Source organism: Hyposmocoma kahamanoa, unplaced genomic scaffold (genome assembly GCF_003589595.1).
Source record: "Hyposmocoma kahamanoa isolate Upper Pololo Valley unplaced genomic scaffold, ASM358959v1 114, whole genome shotgun sequence".
NCBI lineage: Eukaryota > Metazoa > Arthropoda > Insecta > Lepidoptera > Cosmopterigidae > Hyposmocoma > Hyposmocoma kahamanoa.
In genome coordinates this window covers 3,228,083-3,246,208 of record NW_020653383.1, presented here as the reverse complement: position 1 = coordinate 3,246,208, position 18,126 = coordinate 3,228,083, and the positions used below count along the sequence as shown (strand labels likewise).

The window sequence follows — 18,126 nt, the reverse complement described above, 5'->3', positions numbered from 1 at the left end:
GTTCATCATACCTGCAGTTCTTTAGGTATTGCAAATTAAATTTGCGTACTCTTTATTGTTCATGATTTGTATAAATAGTAGTAGTGTAGCATAAAGCTAAAGTGCTTCATGAATAAAGCCTTCTTCATGAGTAGCCTAATGTTTTGATTTACCCAAGCGTCGTGGATTCGAATCCGGGCTTCCATTGAGTTTTTCGAAATTTATGTACGAAGATTAATTTGACATCATGAGCTTTTCGTTGAACGAACACATCGTGAGGACACCAGCACATATCTGCAAAGCAATTTAATGATGTACGTAATGTTTCCAATCCGGTGGACTGACGAACAGCAATTACATATAAGGATCTATAAATCGCAGAAATAAGCGAATATGTTTATTCTCCATATCTATCACAATCTGTATATAATGTAAGTACAATAAATAGTTAAAGAAGATTTTTACAGTCAACTTTTCAATCATTTTTATAAACCGGTTCCAGAGAAGTCAAAAGAAGGCATATTTTATCATTGTTCACTATTTAAAACTCTGACAAAGTAGATTATTTATTACGGTTATAATTTTCTTAGTAGTTCAGTTACCTTTTTCAAAGTGAATAATTTGAATTGTGTATGTACTTACAAACGTTAATAAATTTCGGGATTGCACATTTAAAAAAATTAAGTATAAACACAGGCAAGTCTGTTATTAACCTAGAAGAAAATTTAGGCCTCAGTAGTCTTTCTTGGAATGTATTCGATGTTTTTTTGTTAATAAACGCATTCAAGTGGCAAAAAAACGGCAAAACTCAATATTTCGTTGTTTTGTTATCCACTTCGTTAAACATAATTAAATAATTGGGTAATTTTGAGGTTAGTTTTGTTTACCTAATTTCGGTGGCAATCTATACTATTGGAATATTCTATAATATTATCATGAAGTATTAATTAATATTCGAGTGTAGTATCTTATAGTTATTCAATATTTCATGATTATATACTCGAATACTTAAATAATTAAAATTGCCACCACAAATTAAGTAAAGAAAACTAGCCCGAAAATTATCCATTTACTATGCATTTACTTTAAAATTTAGTGCCTGAAATGATTTTAACATTTTTTTTCAAATTTAATTTTATCCCTGAAACACTTACGAGTAATTACTTTAATACATATCGATCTTTAAATTATTCTAATTATGGTTTATACATAGTCTTTTCTTGCCTCGTAATTACTTAGAGTTGTTTATCGGGGCACAATAAAGTTATTTAATATAATAGAAGGTAAATTTTTACAAGGTTTACGTAAGAATAGATGTTAAGATTTTTGTAAATATGTACTTAATAGTATTACACTTGTATAAAGGTACTCAGTGCTAGTTGGGCGGCTAGGGGTGCCTTCCTACCTTGAGGGTGCTTTCAAAGTAGGCGCTTATAGAAGCGCAGTAATGGCGCCACTTTGGCGTTACGGCCGCGTCATTACTAATTTTCATTCAATATTTAGAAGCGCAGCTGCAGCGCCGTAGCTGAAACGCGCGCGCTTCTTTTGCAGACTAGATATTGTACGAAAATGAGTAATGGCGCGGCTGCAGTGCCACAGACTCTACAAGCGTCTGCAGTGCTTCTACGTTAACCCATATTATAGGCGTAAGCTGTCTGACCTGTCTGAAATGTTAAACTCTATATATTTTCGTCGCCCATTTCTAACTTTCGGGAATTGAAAGTAGTGAATGAGTCCAATCTTGTTCGATTTGAGAAATTATTCAGAACATCAGGCTGACTTTCGACTCAGATGATTAGCCCGCAGATCTATTCTTACTTAAAACTTGTAATTACAATAATCTAAGTGCTGGGAACTTTGTACAATCTACTAACACAGGCTACACAGATAAATACTTAACTAAAGGTATTGCACGAAACAGGGTCTGTTAAATATGCTTAATTCTAAAATGTACATAATTACACTTAAGTACTGTCAGTTGTTTTTAATTAATTCCTTTTTACGTGATCTCACTGGCCAATCGGTGGACGCCACATCACATGAGTTCTAGCCATTAACAAAACACTTTGGAGCGACCATTTGGTCTAATCATTAGCCTCTAAGCAATCACGCGTTATTCATCCAATAGCATTTCCTGTAATATTGGCGTTCGAGTTCTATATCAGCCAATCAGCATGCGTCATGATCACGTGATGTTAATCCCATGGTGAGCCTACAGCAGCACGGGCGGTCAGTAGAGATGAGGAGGATGCTGCGGAGGGTCCAGTGGTGCTTCGGTGCCTACATCAATGTCGCCTGGACCATCGTCCTCCGCGATTGGGGTTCCGGCTTGAGGGCGGGACATACCTCGCACCTGGAAACAGGTAAAAAGGTTTGGTAAATAAATGACAGTTTATAGTTTGTACTATTTAGTATGTTAATAGCGGTCATTCACCCGATTTCCATCCCGAAGTCACAATTTAACAGCGACCTTTCGCCGATCCCTAAAAATCTTGCGTAATTTTGACATCGCTTGAGTAATATAATAAAAGATAGTGACATATATTAAAAAAAAAAATTCAGGCATATCGCTCTGTAAATTTATATGTTGTTATCACAGTTGTAGTATTATAATGTATTATATTACTCATCATTTTAATAATACACATAACTGCCTTTGTGGCCGAACGGTTACCATGCTGATCTGCTACGCAGAGGTCCCGGGCTCGATTCTTGGGCCGGGAGAAATATTTGTATGGCCTACATTTGTTTCTCTCGTAGTTTGGGTGTAATTTGTGGTTTCCTATGTGCATGTCCCTTTACCTAGTGCGGGACGGTATGAGTGTGTGCCAAAAAAGATATAAGTATATGTATAATGAAAATAAACAATATGAATTACGTTGTAATAACATTGGAAAGTATCGTTTTCATAAATAATGTATACAGTGTAAGATGGGACGATTAATTGCTACTGGCATGCTAAATGGCACTTAGTATAGTTGGTATTCTTAGGATGGTGCAGAGGACAGCCCATCATAATTCCATATGCTTTTTAACAAATAAGTAAAGAATATGGTTTAGTACTCTACGGGTTCCGTTTTATCACTTCGAGAAAACTTTCATTGTGTAGGCGTTTATAATTAGGTACATTTATGTGATTATGTGGGAAAACTGTGTATTCATGACAAATGTACTACTTTAGGAAGATGGGCAATAAGGTTTTTACTTCAACGGAGGATATTATATAAGTGCAGTATTATTCGTGATTTGGCATAGTAAGCAGTTTTGGTTTTACAATTATTATTGTTTACGTTAACTTTTAATTATTTATTTTTATTAAAAAAATAAGCGTGTGCGTTAGACGTCCAACTCACCTGAAATAAAGGTAAATTATTTAACAATTTTTTTTCGTTACCTAATTTTCGAGGGTGTACACTGCAGTGGGTATATATATCTCGGGAGATAATACTAAATTAAATATATATAGTAATCAGATAATAATAAATTCCGTAACATGGCGAGTTAGTGCCGCCAGTAGATAAGCACTCACTGCATATAAGGTGCAGGTACAGGAGGCTACCGAGTGGAGATTCAAGTGGATCAGTACATTTGGTGGTCATCATTATCCTCTTAGTAACAAACAGCGATGGGGAAGGCAAAGGGAAGACCACCGCATTATTTTTTCTCAGAACAATATGGATATGGAACACGAACACAGGGCACTATCGGTGATATCCTGGCTTACAGGTTTGATCGATGTACGGCAGAGGTGAAGGTCACTCTTTTTAGAGCCTATTGCACACCATTACACGCGGGCCCAATGGGCCTATACGCAAAGCTCGCTCGGAGCCCTGTATACGCAATATAATAATGCCTTCAGGACGCTGCTGCGGTTGCCACGGCTCAGCATTGCGTCTGCCATGTTTGGTCAAAGCTCGCGTCGATAGCTTCATAGCGCTCTTGCGGAAGAAGTCGGCGTCTACTGAAGACTATCACGGAGAAGAGTGACTGCCTCGTGATGCGGCATTTAATAACAACCACAAAATCCGTAGTAGAATTTAAGTACTAACCCAATTATAAGCTACCTTTGTTACTAACATGGATCCCTGTTGTCCGAAATAAAGATTTATTATTATTATTATTATTAAATACAACGCAAGCAACGGCCCTCAGTCCCCGACAGACCTTAAGTGGTCAGAGGATGCTAAGAATGTCCGGGTGTGCCGTAAAGATTGCAACACGGAACATGACGAGCATGTACAAATGCGAAAAATACATAAATGTTACACCGGAGATGCAGAAAATGGACATTCATGTCCTAGGAAGTATCTCCGGACTGATCGATGACGGATGATTTAACCTGAGCACAAAATCTTGGTTCCGTGCAGCTGTGTCAATACAGAAAACCCTAATGATCGTCGAGTTCCGGTAGGAAATGGCACCTCAAGAAGACCTAATTTTCAAATTCTTATGATAAAACATTTAACACCAAAAAAGCTATGGAAATTGCACCCAATTACTGGGAGACCATATTTTACAGATTATGGATTATGGAGATTAGCGTTTATTGAAAAGTTAGACGCCTGCATTTATAAACATGCAGGCGATATCATTAACTCTCTTGAAAAGTAGTAGACTATGTATAGCTGATTTCATCTTTATTACCTGAAGAAGAAGGTTGTTATTAAGCAAGCGGGCCTGGTGTTCTTGTGCTTTGGCGCGTAGACAGGCGATGCTGTTGTTGCGGAACGCTTCGGGGTCGTCGTATTCGCGATCGCGGTCTGGCGACGCCCGACCTTTGGCTGATGACGAAGCCGTGGTGCTGCTTGCTGGGGAGCTTTGCGCCTGCGAATGTGTAATAAAAAGTTGTAAATGTTGGACACTACAACACACATACACACTTGTTATTGCGTGTATAGAATAAATAATGTAACCCGAAAGCGTCCTAGAGATAGTTACGCGGTGTCCCTCGTTAGGGAAATTGTTATTTTATTGAAAAAAAAGTTTATGGACTGTCACGATGTTTGACCACCATGATATTCAATGATTTTTGTGAAATTACTCTACTAGTTTGTTATAATTATTAAGACAAAGATCAGAAGAACACTAAGAAAAAAATCCTTCGATTCGGCAGGATTCGAACCAGCGTCTCCCACCAAACCGTGCCAGACGCTATGCCAACTAAGCCACGGAACGAACTAGCGGACCTTATGAATTTTTCTACCTGTTTGTTGCAGATCTTTGTTTTTGGTTTTTAACGAGTTTCTTTGCCGTAGCGCCATTCATAAATGTTCACGTTTTAAAAATTTTACATTATTTTATAATGGTGGATGTAAACACTGCAACGCATTAGCGACACCGTGTGTCTCTAAGACCCAACCTCAAGAACACACCGTACTTTTTTATAATATCAAGCAACGGGACGAACAAATCGTGGTAAGCCTGTCCATAGTAGTTCACTTAGTGCTTTAAATCGTAAAGTCTAAGGGCACTGCCACTGGGCCCGTGATTCTGGGAAATAAGTTATAAGCATTTGTTTGAATCGATGCGATTCAAACAAATGCTTATAACTTAACTTAACTTAAAATGCGATTTAAATCCGAAAAAATAGTTTCATTTCCTAAGTTATAACACCTTCAAAATCGGAACGCAGTAATGCTGACATTACTGCTTAGCGACCGAATATGTTAAGATGGTGGTACTTCCCTGAACGAACTCTTTCACAAGGAGCTCTACTGCTGCTAGATCATTTTTAACAGAATTTAGACTGCAATGCTGGCACAAAGTTGACAAGTCGCATGTGCCTATAATTTCACCACCACCGGAACGCAGTAATGCGCAGTACTTCCGTGACCGAACTCTTTCACAAGGAGCTCTACTGCTACTAAATCTTATAGCTTTAGTAACCCTTATGAAGGATTCCGGAGAGATTTATAGGATGGTGACGATATTATTGGTTTGTTACCTGGTGGTCGTGAGCGTCGTGGTGGCGAACGGGCGAGGCGGAGGCAGCGCGTTCTTCGGGCTCCGATCCCTCACGCTCCGACCCCGACTCCTTTAGGTGCCGCGCCGCCTCTATCGACTTGCGGTGCATGCCTGTTAGAAGAAATAATCAATTTAAAACGTATTACAAGTTATAACGGATTTAGTAAATTATTTGATGGTATTTGCCATCCAGAAAAAGGTAGAAATCTACCACTCATGCCAGGCTATAGTATATACCGCTCTAAGGAAAATTACAACAAAAATGGCGGTATAGTGGTTTATGCTAGGAATAATTAAAATATTTCAGATGAGGAATCAAATATATACTAAACTGCAATCGGCACCTAATCAAAATTGGATCAGACATGGCAATATTAGCTTTGTACAGACCCCCCCCCCCTTTAGAAATACCAAAGTTTTTACTGACTCACTTAACGATACGCTTCAACTTTTATCATCTTTTAAAAATGTACTGAATACTAACATTCTCCCAGATAGCATCGATTTCTGTGCGCAAGAGTACCTAAACCTATGTTCGTTCATGGCTTACTTCCTGCGCATACTCTCCCTACTCATCAAAGCGGCTCTTGCTTAGACCATATTATGCTTAAATCCATTTTTAAATCAATAGCATTAGTTACTAACTCGACAATAACCGATCATAGAGCCGCCCTACTAACCCTTAATCGTAAATTGCTTAATTCTACTCGCACGCAAATAATTTCTAAAATCAATATAAATAAACTTGAAAAAGATTTTTGCAACATTGACGTTAACCCAGTTTATAATTCTGATGACGCGGTCCTACTTAGTAAAAAATGTACAGCAATCAATATTAAGTAACACGAAAGTCGTGCGATTAAATAATAAAAATTACAGTATCAAGCCTTGGATTACACCGGGACTTATTCGCTGTATGCGACATAGGGATAAACTACATATGAAGGCTAAATGTAATCCAGGTAATTTAATATTACAAGCATCGTATAAAAGATATAGAAACTTTTGTTAAAAAAGTTAAAAATAGTTGCGATAAAAACGAATTCCTTTTTAACGTGTATATTCCTTTTTGTCTAATTAGACAAAGCTGGTACAGACAGTAAAAAAGTTTGGAAATATATAAAAAATTTAACATATACATCAAAACAGCATGAATCATCTTCAGGATTATTGAAAGCCCATTCATCTGACCTAATATCTGTTAACAGCGCAAATAATGTTTTCGTCAACGCAGGTAAAAATGTGGCTCAAAAAATTCAAACTTTGTCGCTTTCTCCACCACAAAGCACTCAATCCATCTGTGACAAGTCCCTGGGATCATTTGTACTATTAGATGCGGATGAAAGTGAGGTTGAAAGAATAATTTTAAGCCTAAAAGACGATAGTGCTAGACATGACATGATGGACATGATAACATATCAAACAAAACGGTAAAACAATTCAGGCACATCCTACTTTCACCGCTTACTTGCATTTTGTAAATATCTCTAACAAAAGGAATATTTCCTATATGCTTAAAAAAGCTATTGTGGTCCCGGTATATAAATCTGTTAACAAAGATCAAATAACGAATTATAGACCTATTTCTTATAAAGAATAGACTTGTATTGTATTTGGAGAAACAATCCACATTATCTAAAACACAGTTCGGTTTTAGATCCAAATTACGACATCTGACGCTGTGCAACAACTTACGGATTTTTTAGCAAGGGAACTTGACAAGGGTAACAAAACAGTGGGGATATTTCTGGACCTAGCGAAAGCTTTTGATACAATTTATATACCCATCCTATTGCAGAAGTTTGAATCCCCAGTAGTGATGGGCAGCCGGAAACTTTCCTAAATTGGAAACTTTCCAGTCTGAATGTTTCTTGAAATATTTCGGAAACATTCTCAAAACGCGAAATTTATGGAAATTTACATATTTACTTTGCATTTTTACTATCGCATATTCAAGAAACATTTAAGAAAAGTTATAGTTCTATATCATGGTTGTAAAACCAAAATATTTTTTTTGAAGAAATCGGAATAAATAAGTAAATTTCCGTAACTTCTCTTAAATGTCCATAAATTGCATGGAAAGTTTCCTGGAAATTTCATACTCATCAAAAGAATGAATGAAATAAATATTCGTAATCCACTTAGATTTTGCCACTTTTATACCGTATATGTATTAATAGTTAATATGTTGAAATTAGGGTATTAAATTTGGCACAGGAATCGTTTTCATGAACCTATTTAATTAAAAAATTTAAGAACGTTATTTGTTCTGATAATATATTGTTTGAGAGATTTAGAAATAATATTAAAAATAATGGTGGAATAATTTCTTTGGGCAAACAAAATTGGGCCAGATGACCAACAAAATTTTGACCGTACCATCAACTTCTGCAGCAGTGGAACGATCGTTTTCAACATTTGGGAACATACACACCACTAAACGCAACAAATTAACAACAGACAGGGCTGGAAAACTAAGTTACGTTTAACACAATTGGCGACTTTTAAACGCTCCACATAAAACAGCGAAGATTTCAGATCGATGCTCAATTGACCACCTGAACGCTGACATTGATTTGCTAACAGAACCTTATGATAGAAATGAGGACACATTATCAGTAGCTTCCTGTTCAGATACGACATCATGGAGCAGTGATGAGTTGCATACAGATTAGTATTAAGTTTTATATTTTATTTTGATTCTTAAGTTTTTTAATCCCAGTATTTTTCATAATTAAGAACCAATCTGTGATTTTGTTATTTGTTCTTGAGGTACCTATTTTAATTATAATTGTTGATGTTTGAGCACTGAATAATTTTACTATAATATATGTTGATTATTTTGTAAGTTGTTATTGTTGATTATATTTTAAAACTTTATTGGTCTACAAAGTGCGACAAGCTTCTTACATACCTATTGTATAGCATTTTTTTTTATTATTCAATTTTTCAATTTCAATTATTTAATACAAAGTTTTAAATCACCTTTGTTATGCATTATTTTGATCCCCACATTAAAATTATCTATAAAAATATAAAATAATGAAGATGTTCTGAAAAACTTCCAAAAAGTTTCTGAAATATTTCGTGGAAAGTTTCTATGAAATATAAGGAAATTTAAGAAATTTTGCAGTATTTTCACGAAAATGGATTTCTGTGGTATTAATAAGAATTAAAATGTGTCAATCAACTTAACTTCAAAATATTTCTTCATATGAAAAAAAACGTTTTTGCACCAAAGTATTCAACTTTTTATGTAAATTTCGCATTTGCGAAACATTCTCGCAATGTTTCCGAGAATATTTCCATTTTCGGAAATATTCTCGGAAATTTACCAACCCTAATCCCCAGGTATAAGAGGTATACAGCTAAAATTATTTGCAGATTATCTGGAGAACCGCTCCCAATGTGTCAAAATAGGTGACTTTTCAGTTCTGATCTCAAGAGTACTGCATTTGGAATTCCCCAAGCAAGTATTTTAGGCCCTACACTATTTCTCATCTACATTAATGACCTTTGTAATCTAGAATTAGACAGTAGGAAGACCATATTCTATGCCGATGATACTACTCTGCTTTTTTCTGCTAAATCTGATAATCTCTATGAACTATAAAATCTATGAATATGCTCAGCGAGGATTCAATGTCGTAAATAACTGGCTACAGCAACATTTATTAACACTAAATACGGAAAAAACTAGTCTCATGCAGTTCTATATGCGAAAACCAAAGTCTGTTATAACTAACACACAACTTTATGTTCACCATTGTAAGGAGACTACTAACAACCTATGCAAGTGTCCAGACATTGCTATTACTAACAAGGTAAAGTATTTAGGTGTTATAATAGATGATAACCTCTCTTATAAGCACCATATCGAAGCACTAAGCGGTCGAATCCGTAAGCTAATGCATGTGTTTAAAAAACTACGTGCTATTGCTGATTTTAAAATAATCAGGCAAGTTTATTATGCCATATGTCCATCAATTATTACATATTGCATTACATTTTGGGGTGGTATTGCTAAAACTTAATTACTAACCATTGAGAGAGCCCAGCGAGCGGTTCTAAAGGTTCTACCTTACGCCCTTTCCGTTACCCCACTAACCTTCTGTATAAGTCGTGTAAGGTACTAACTCCAAGGCAATTATTTATTAAGTCCACAGTTCTCAAACAGCATATTGCACTCCCATATAGTACTGAAAACACTAACAAAAGACGGAAAGATATTGTCTGCCCCAAAATTGTATCATCAAAACATGTGTTTATTTCCAGATTTTTTGTGTTTCTTGGTCCAATTTTGTACAATAAATTAAACGCCAAACTGGCCATATATCATTTTTGTTACATAAAGGTTAAGAAAATTCTCCAAGAATTCTTTCAAAATATGTCCTACGATGATACAGAGAATTTATTAATTATCCCAAAGTAAATGTTGTCTATTTTAAGCGTAATAGGTACATGATTTGCATTTCATTGTTTAATTATTATTATTGTTTTATTTATATTTCAATACATTTTTTGTTTATAATTTAATTATCATATTACATTTATTTCCATAATTAGTCTTTAGTTATTCATTTGTATAATACGTTATTCAATAAACATATTTTTTTTTTTTAGATAGCGGTAATCGAATTTTGACCGCATCGTGTGGTGTCTACCTCTTTATACGAATTCCTAATCTTTATTTATACAGTACAAGTAGTAGTATTGTAGTTCCAACCTACTTAATGAACTAGAATACACAATCATGGCTAGAAAGAAGAAGAAAGAAAGAAAACATTTATTTGGTCTCATTTTCTTATTACTAAATAAAGTAAATCTTAATGTGGAAATCCAAAGTGGTCTCCACTCAGCATACGTTGCGTTGTGCATGCAAAACAAACTGATGCTGATATTCGGTGGTGACCGAGGATCAGACCGGGCGCCACCCGGAGTTAACAACAAATATAACTTAAATTTTGTTCATGCCGATGCCGGTTGGTTAAGTTTACATTTCCTTTAATATTTATACTGCTATGCTTTTTACCCTGCTGCAACTGAAGTACTGTTCGTAATTGCGTAGGCATATACACCTTGGACCACCCATCGACCCTCGTTTAGCTGGATTCACCACCAGCTTAACGCACACTGCGTAGTCCTATTTCGCCGTGTGTGAAATACCCCTTATGTTTTACTGTTATTGTACTGTACTTAAACACAGTTAGGTGATAATGATAAATCAAGTGATCATCATCGTAAGTGGTAGTCTCCCCTGACCGCCACCGCGCCAACGGAACCGCCACGCGCATTTGTCGGATATTCTTGACTAGGACTTCTGTTGGAAGTTGGGGAAGAGCGCTGCTGAAGACTTCATACGAGCACGATACCCACCTCTAAGGTCAAGGTCAGGTGTAGTATAGTTGTTCAGCACTCCTTTTACCTGCCGATCCGTCCTTGTCCAGACATTTCTTTCCATGTAGTCCATTTCCGTTATAAGAAGCGTAACAACGAACGAACCACCTATCAACCCGCTCGTATACGGCTTGTACGGTCATATAGCTTGACTGCCATTTGTAAAAAATTTAAAACATCAAAATAAAATACTTAACAAAAAAATTGTAATATTTGAATGTACTTTAAAATTGAGTTTTACAGCGTAATTATAAAATTTATTATCTAAAATGTATAATGTAAAATACATAAGAAAAATCAGTAAGTAAGCAAATAAATAAGTGGTCAAGAAATTCGTAGACCAAAGTGCTCTACTATCTGTAATCCATCCATTAGTATTCAGTTTTCGCTTCTTCCCTTTTATATCCTTTGGTCTTAACAAGGTCTATTACAAGTTGTTTCTTAATTAATTTATATTTGACATGTTAGAAAAATGTTACGGCTTAATTAATATTAAACAAAGATGAGTATTCAAATGCCATTAACGAGTTTCCACATATAATAAACAATATCAAGTAACAAAAAAGCAAAATAATATTTATATAATAACGTGTTGGTTGTCCGTCACCAATTTATTGGTATCAAAAACAATTTTCGAGTGTTATGAGTACCAGAGCCACGTAATAAACTATGCATTGCTGGGTTTACCTATGGTGCTGGGTGTGCGGCGCACAGGGGCGTAGGAAAATATAACATTTTGGTCGCGTGTCTACTAGAGGGCGCCAGGGTATCAATGTGCCCGGGCTACACTAAATGGGCGAGCGCCCGCGCTGACTCTATGTAACATTTTTTTTCTTTTGATACGAGTGTGATTTCGGCAAGAGTAGGCACATCTTTGACTTAAAGTGAGGCTTACAGTTGCGGTAATCTTTTTATGTAATAGGTTAGTTAAATTGTGTACTAAGGTTACGTTTCCAGGGTAAATATGTCATTTTGATCGCGTCTCTATTAGATGACACCAGGGCCCTATATGGACTAGCATCGACGCTGAAACTGTGAGGTACTTCCCAGAACATCGGGACCAAAATCAGTTAAAAAAGTTCTTTACCCAAACTGGTCCTTCTGGCAATGGAGCCTGGGTTCTCATATAGCGCACTTCGCGCTAACCGCTGTGCCACAAAGGGCTTCAAAATTCCTCAGTAGCAGTAGAGCTCCTTGTGAAAGAGTTCGTCCAGGGAAGTACTGCCACCTTTTTTTTGAAGTACTGCCACCTTACCTATTTCTGCCGCCAAGCAGTAATAAGCATTACCATTAGCATTACCGTGTTCCTATTTTGAAGGGTAAGGGTGTTGGTGAAATTACAGGCACATGGGACTTGCCAACTTATATCTCAGGGTGACGGGCGCAGTGGCAGTGCTACTCAGACCTTTGCGATTTAAAGCTCTGAGTGGCACTGCTGAACTGTTATGGACAGGCGTGTAGTTTACCATCAGGCGCACGACTTGTCCGTCTCGTCACTTGATATTATATTTAAAAAAAAAAACAAAAATCGTTAAATAATGACTATTACATAAGTATGAGAGATTCTCAACTTAGACAGAAAGTGTTAGACATTACTAATAGCATTATAGCTGCTATAAGCTCCTAATTGCGGATCGTCCCTACTGCAATACTGAATCTCAGTGATGAAGCAAATGTATATATTATATAAGCAGTTATTATATTAGTACATTTGGTTTCATTGCATAGGCCTAGACTCAACAAAACACGAGTTATTTTTTATAAAGTTTTCTTGTATTCGACAAGGGTGTAGGTAAAGCGAATAACTGCCCTTGTGAATCCCATTCACCATGTTACAGCGTCGTGTAATGTAAGGATGTGTTCAGGTAACTTTCGCAGATGAATCGTGGGTTAAAAGGACACCCAGTCGTAAATTTACAGGTTTCATGTAAAACAGCAATGAATATTCTCATAATCCACTGCTGAAAATTTTACAGTTAACCGCACGCTCAGGTTTATTCTTAAGATTTTAATTCATCTTTGTATACACTATGACAAGAACTGTTTGAAGTCTAAAGAGTAAAGCAAAGTACACTGCCGATGCGATCAAGCGATAAATAAACTTAAGTGTAAATAAAGGTGCAAATATTATAATAACCATTTGAGGATCTCGTTGTTATACAACACTTTTATTTCTATACAAAAGTTTCGTTTACAAATTACTTTGCTTTACTACTTAAATTACTTGATATTCTACTTGCGGTTTGAAGCCTTATTTGTATATGTAAGTAAATTTATAAAGAACTATACTTTCTTCACCTTTGGGGACATCCTTTCGAATTACGAAATCAAATTTCGCTGACTCATTCAAAATGTTCACAACTTCTTTCAATCAAACGCTACAGCTAAGTCGAGACGGAATGTTTTTTTAATATGCTACTAAGCGCGACGAATAAGTGGTGCGCCTAGTTGTAAGCAATACGCCTGTCCATAACAGTTGTAGTCCTGCTCAGTGCTTTAAATCGTAAAGATCTGAGAAGCACTGCCATGCATGCGTTCGTCACCCTGAGACATAAATTTACAAGTCCCATGCATCTGTAATTTCATCTTTCCCCTACCCTTTAAAATCGAAACGCAGTAATGCCCAAATTACTGCTTGGCGGTTGAAATAGGTAAAGTACTAAAACTACTATTAAAAATAACACTTACACACATTCTTTAGGCTTTCGAACAACCAGATAAAGATCTGTGAGCTGTTACACACGGCGACTTTTGGCAGCGATGCAAACGCGATGCAGTCGCTAATCATCTAACTTTACACGCCCTTGCATCGCGTTTGCATTGCTGCTAAAACTCGGCGTGTATGAACACTCTTTGTCAACGCAAGATACATTCCTTTTGTCCCCATTTCGCTTAAGAAAATACCAAACGAAGGACCATTCATTCAAATAAATGTTATAACGACATTCATCCGCGTAACGTCTTAAATAGTGAGTTGCATAGCATAATAACTTAGTCATAAAGCAGTCTATGCGATGGATGAGATGCACTCGAAGGAATTAAACAACTAGCAGACGTGATGAATGTCGTGAACGAGGCAAATGCTTTGCGAATCACGTTTCCTATCCTAGGATCTACCATATCTTGTGGTGATAAAAATGTTTATTTAAATTAGATAGTTGTAAATAAAGTAAATAGGGGAAGGATATTTGGGCACATAATTGACATGACAGTTTTCGAAGAAAGCTTTGGTTGATTCTACATAGCAATTAAAGAGTTGAAACAATCACTTTGGAAAAAGTATATAGTAAAACTGAGGATATATACTGATTGCTACGCGGTATGAAAACGAGATTCCTAAAAATTTTCATGATAGAAAAAACACAAACTTACCTCGAAATTTTATAAGAATACCGCTACATTCAATATACCTGCAGTACTTTACATAATACACCAATAATTTTTTTTATATCAGCTGAACTAAATAGAACACGTATGCTATACGACATACAATTTTCGAATTTCGTTTGTAAAAAAATAAATTCTGAAATAAAGCCAGTGTCCCTGTCGTTCGACCCAAACAAACTGAACCGTATTAGTACGGGAAAAATTAGAATCCGAGCCAAGAGAGTATCGACTGTAATGTCATGATGTAGAACTTAAAGTTAGAGCGCTGAATAGCGATGGAAGGCGATTATTCCACCAACAAAAGCCTCATGATAACACATTTATACGTCCCACTGCAGGGCACGAGTCTTCTCTTAGGCGAGGGTTTTAGGGGACTTCACTCGTGTTTTCGAGGGTTGCTGACCTTCTTCGACATGCTGGTTTCATCACTAAATGCACTTAGCCATGTTGATTGCCAAACTTCGATAAGAAACGGTACTATATAAGAGTCATTAATAATCGCTCTAATTGCACAAATCTATTACACTTAAGTATCTACTATCAGCTTAACTGTGGAATAATGCAAAATCGACCATATACTGAAATTCTGATTATTATTATTTGTACGAGTAGTCAACGGCTAGTCTTTTCATGTACATTGTTATTAATGTCGTATGTCCTGACATCAATATTCTTTATTTGAATTCCTTTGCTGACAAGGTGTTATATAGTACAAAAATCAAATTACAGGTCCTATCGGGTGCAACAAAGTCAAAGGAAAGGGCGAAAGAGTACCTAGGCTGTTCTCAACTGTTCCTTTGGGTGCGGAGCTTTCGATAGGAATTTCATAAATATGTCAACAAAAAAAAATTAATATGAAAGTTTTTTAAATAAGTTTAGTTTTTTTTTAAATATTTTATTATTTGTTTCGTTTTCAATAGACCAGGCAATTTCTCATAGTTTTTTGTAGGCATGACTTATGGGCTAGACGAATGTGAAGTTAATCTAGGTCTAGGTTTTTTTTTATGATCCTTAAGGACGGGACGAACAAGTCGTGTACGTGTTGTTAAGCGAGACACCTGTCCATAACAGCTACAGTGCTTTAAATCATAACGATCTGAGGGGCACTGCCCCTGTGCCCACCCTGAAACATAAGTTGACAAGTCCCATGTGCCTGTAACTTCACCAGCACCCTTACCCTTTAAAATCGAAACACCGTAACGGTTACATTACTGTTTGGCGGCAAAATTAATAAAGTGGCAGTACTTCCCTGGACGAACTCTTTCGCAAGGAGCTCTACTGCTACAAAATTAATAGTAGAATTAATCTATCTTTGTATAGTAATACATATTTTATAGGGATATCTTGGCATCGCTTTTGTTGAAATAGATTTAAAAAAATGATACAATAAGGGTGTGACTCATTATTCAGTGCAGTGGTGCGATATGAAGGAATATAGGAATATTAACGACATTCGTGATAATGACGCAGCTGAACGTGATGCAGCGCGAGATTGAAATGCAGACGATTATGCGACACGATCATAAGAGGATGTCTGGGTACTTGATTGATTTTTAACCTTTTTCAAGTACTAGTTCCTAGATAGCCAGTCTTTGTTGTTTGGTAATTTGAATATTTGAACATTTGAAATTTTGAGATAGTATTTGGGAAGTTCAAACAATTTGAACTTTTATTTCTAGATTAGATACTAGAAACGAAAATTTGCATAATCTAATTTACAAACCGCAGAAATTACGCTGTAAAACAAGACCACTTACTTTTTATATTTGTGAGGGTACGTGTTTGTCATAAATTCTAGTAGGTACTTGTACACTCCTACGGGCGAGGCAGGGGTTAATATCTGTGCTCAGTATTTTTACGGGATTTTTAGTGCTCCGCCGTCACCCGCCGCGCATACCTAATCAGGGGGTTATTTACGAGAGGGAGCTGAAAGGGGGGCGTAGAATTAGACGGCATTCTAGGACCACACGACTTTATTTACTACTTCACTGCTGGCCATACAAATGAGCTGATTCCGCATGTGGGAAACTTCTAGAAAACGTATTCTAAAAGGTAAACCGGATGACTTTTAATTTATAACGCGACGAGTATAATCTACTATAATATCCACGCTGAGAGATATTGACGAATCACAAGCCATAAAAGTTGAAAATCATGATCATCGACGATTACGATTCACGGAGAAGGAAGTACATACGTATACTGCGAAGAAGAAGAACACCTCAAATTTTATGGCGAAGTTTGTCGAAATATAATATCGTTGTAGGGAAAAAAATAACTTTAGGAAATCCACGACTACGACGGAAAATGACATCAATGAAGTGGTAGGTATCTTGTTTACCAAAGAAAGAAAAGATGGTGACCGTATTATTATTATTATGTGGGCATACGGTCACCATCTTTTTCTTCTTTACAAAAACAGCAGCTATCATAAACTAATGTTAATAAAAATAAATAATAAATAAATCTTAAAGATATTCAGGTTGTATGGTTCGAAAACAAAATCGCGTAATCGTAGATTACGTAATTATCGCAAACATAATGCAGGAGTTCCATTCCTGGGCTGTGCGCATAATAAAGGAAGAAGAAACGCGCTTATTACACTGTATTATATCAGAAATAAACAGCCATCCTTTTTTTTAGTATACTATAAGATCATTGATAGCCATGCATGAATATTAAGTAGGTAACAAAATTTATATCGATTTATTATACAATTGTTACACATTGGAAATGAAACTACTTTTTAGATTTGAATCGCAAAGAGGTATATTTGTTTTTTCGAACAAACAAACTCTTCGCCTTGTCGGTCAGCAGTGATGATGGGACCTGTAAAGAGTCCTAAACGTTGGTATGTTTGAAAAAACGAATAGGCGATTCAATTCCGAAGAAATAGTTTCATTATTTCATTCATGTAAATTATGTTACCCAACAGGCGAACCCTTGGTGTAATAAGGCGAGATCTTCAAGATGACAACTTTTCAAGAGCGAGGTTTTAAGATTTTGCGAACAAAATTTTCTCGATAACTATGTCTAAATAGGAGATGTATAAAAAATTTCAAATACATTACATTAAACAAATTCTTACTTATGTATAATTTGTTTAATGCAATTAAATTTTTATTCAATGTCAGAACGTTTCACCACCATGATATTCAATTATTTTTTGGGAATTTAATCCACTAGTTTGTTATAATTATTAATAAAAAGATCGAACATTTAGAGAAAAATCTTTCAATCCGGCCGGATTCGATCCGACGCGACGTCTCCTAGCAAACTGTGCCAGTCGCTATGCCAACTAATCCACGGAATGAACAAGTGGACCTCACAAATTTTTCTATATGCTTGTTGTTGGATCTTGGTATTTGAATTTTAACTATTTTTAGCCGTAGCGCCATC

The 18,126-nt window shown here is 36.1% G+C and overlaps 1 protein-coding gene across 1 annotated transcript in view; it reads right to left on the bottom strand.

Moving 5' to 3' along the window:
• Positions 1-938: 938 nt before the first annotated feature.
• LOC113239639 (visual system homeobox 2-like) overlaps positions 939-18,126 on the bottom strand; it is a 152,626-nt gene continuing 135,438 nt past the window's right edge. Inside the window, exons 7-9 of the mRNA XM_026476701.1 lie at positions 5,924-6,054; positions 4,624-4,803; positions 939-2,332 (exon numbers count right to left, since the gene is read on the bottom strand). Coding sequence (XP_026332486.1) covers positions 2,210-2,332; positions 4,624-4,803; positions 5,924-6,054 — 434 coding nt within the window. The 3' untranslated portion in view covers positions 939-2,209. The remainder of the gene's footprint in view (positions 2,333-4,623; positions 4,804-5,923; positions 6,055-18,126) is intronic.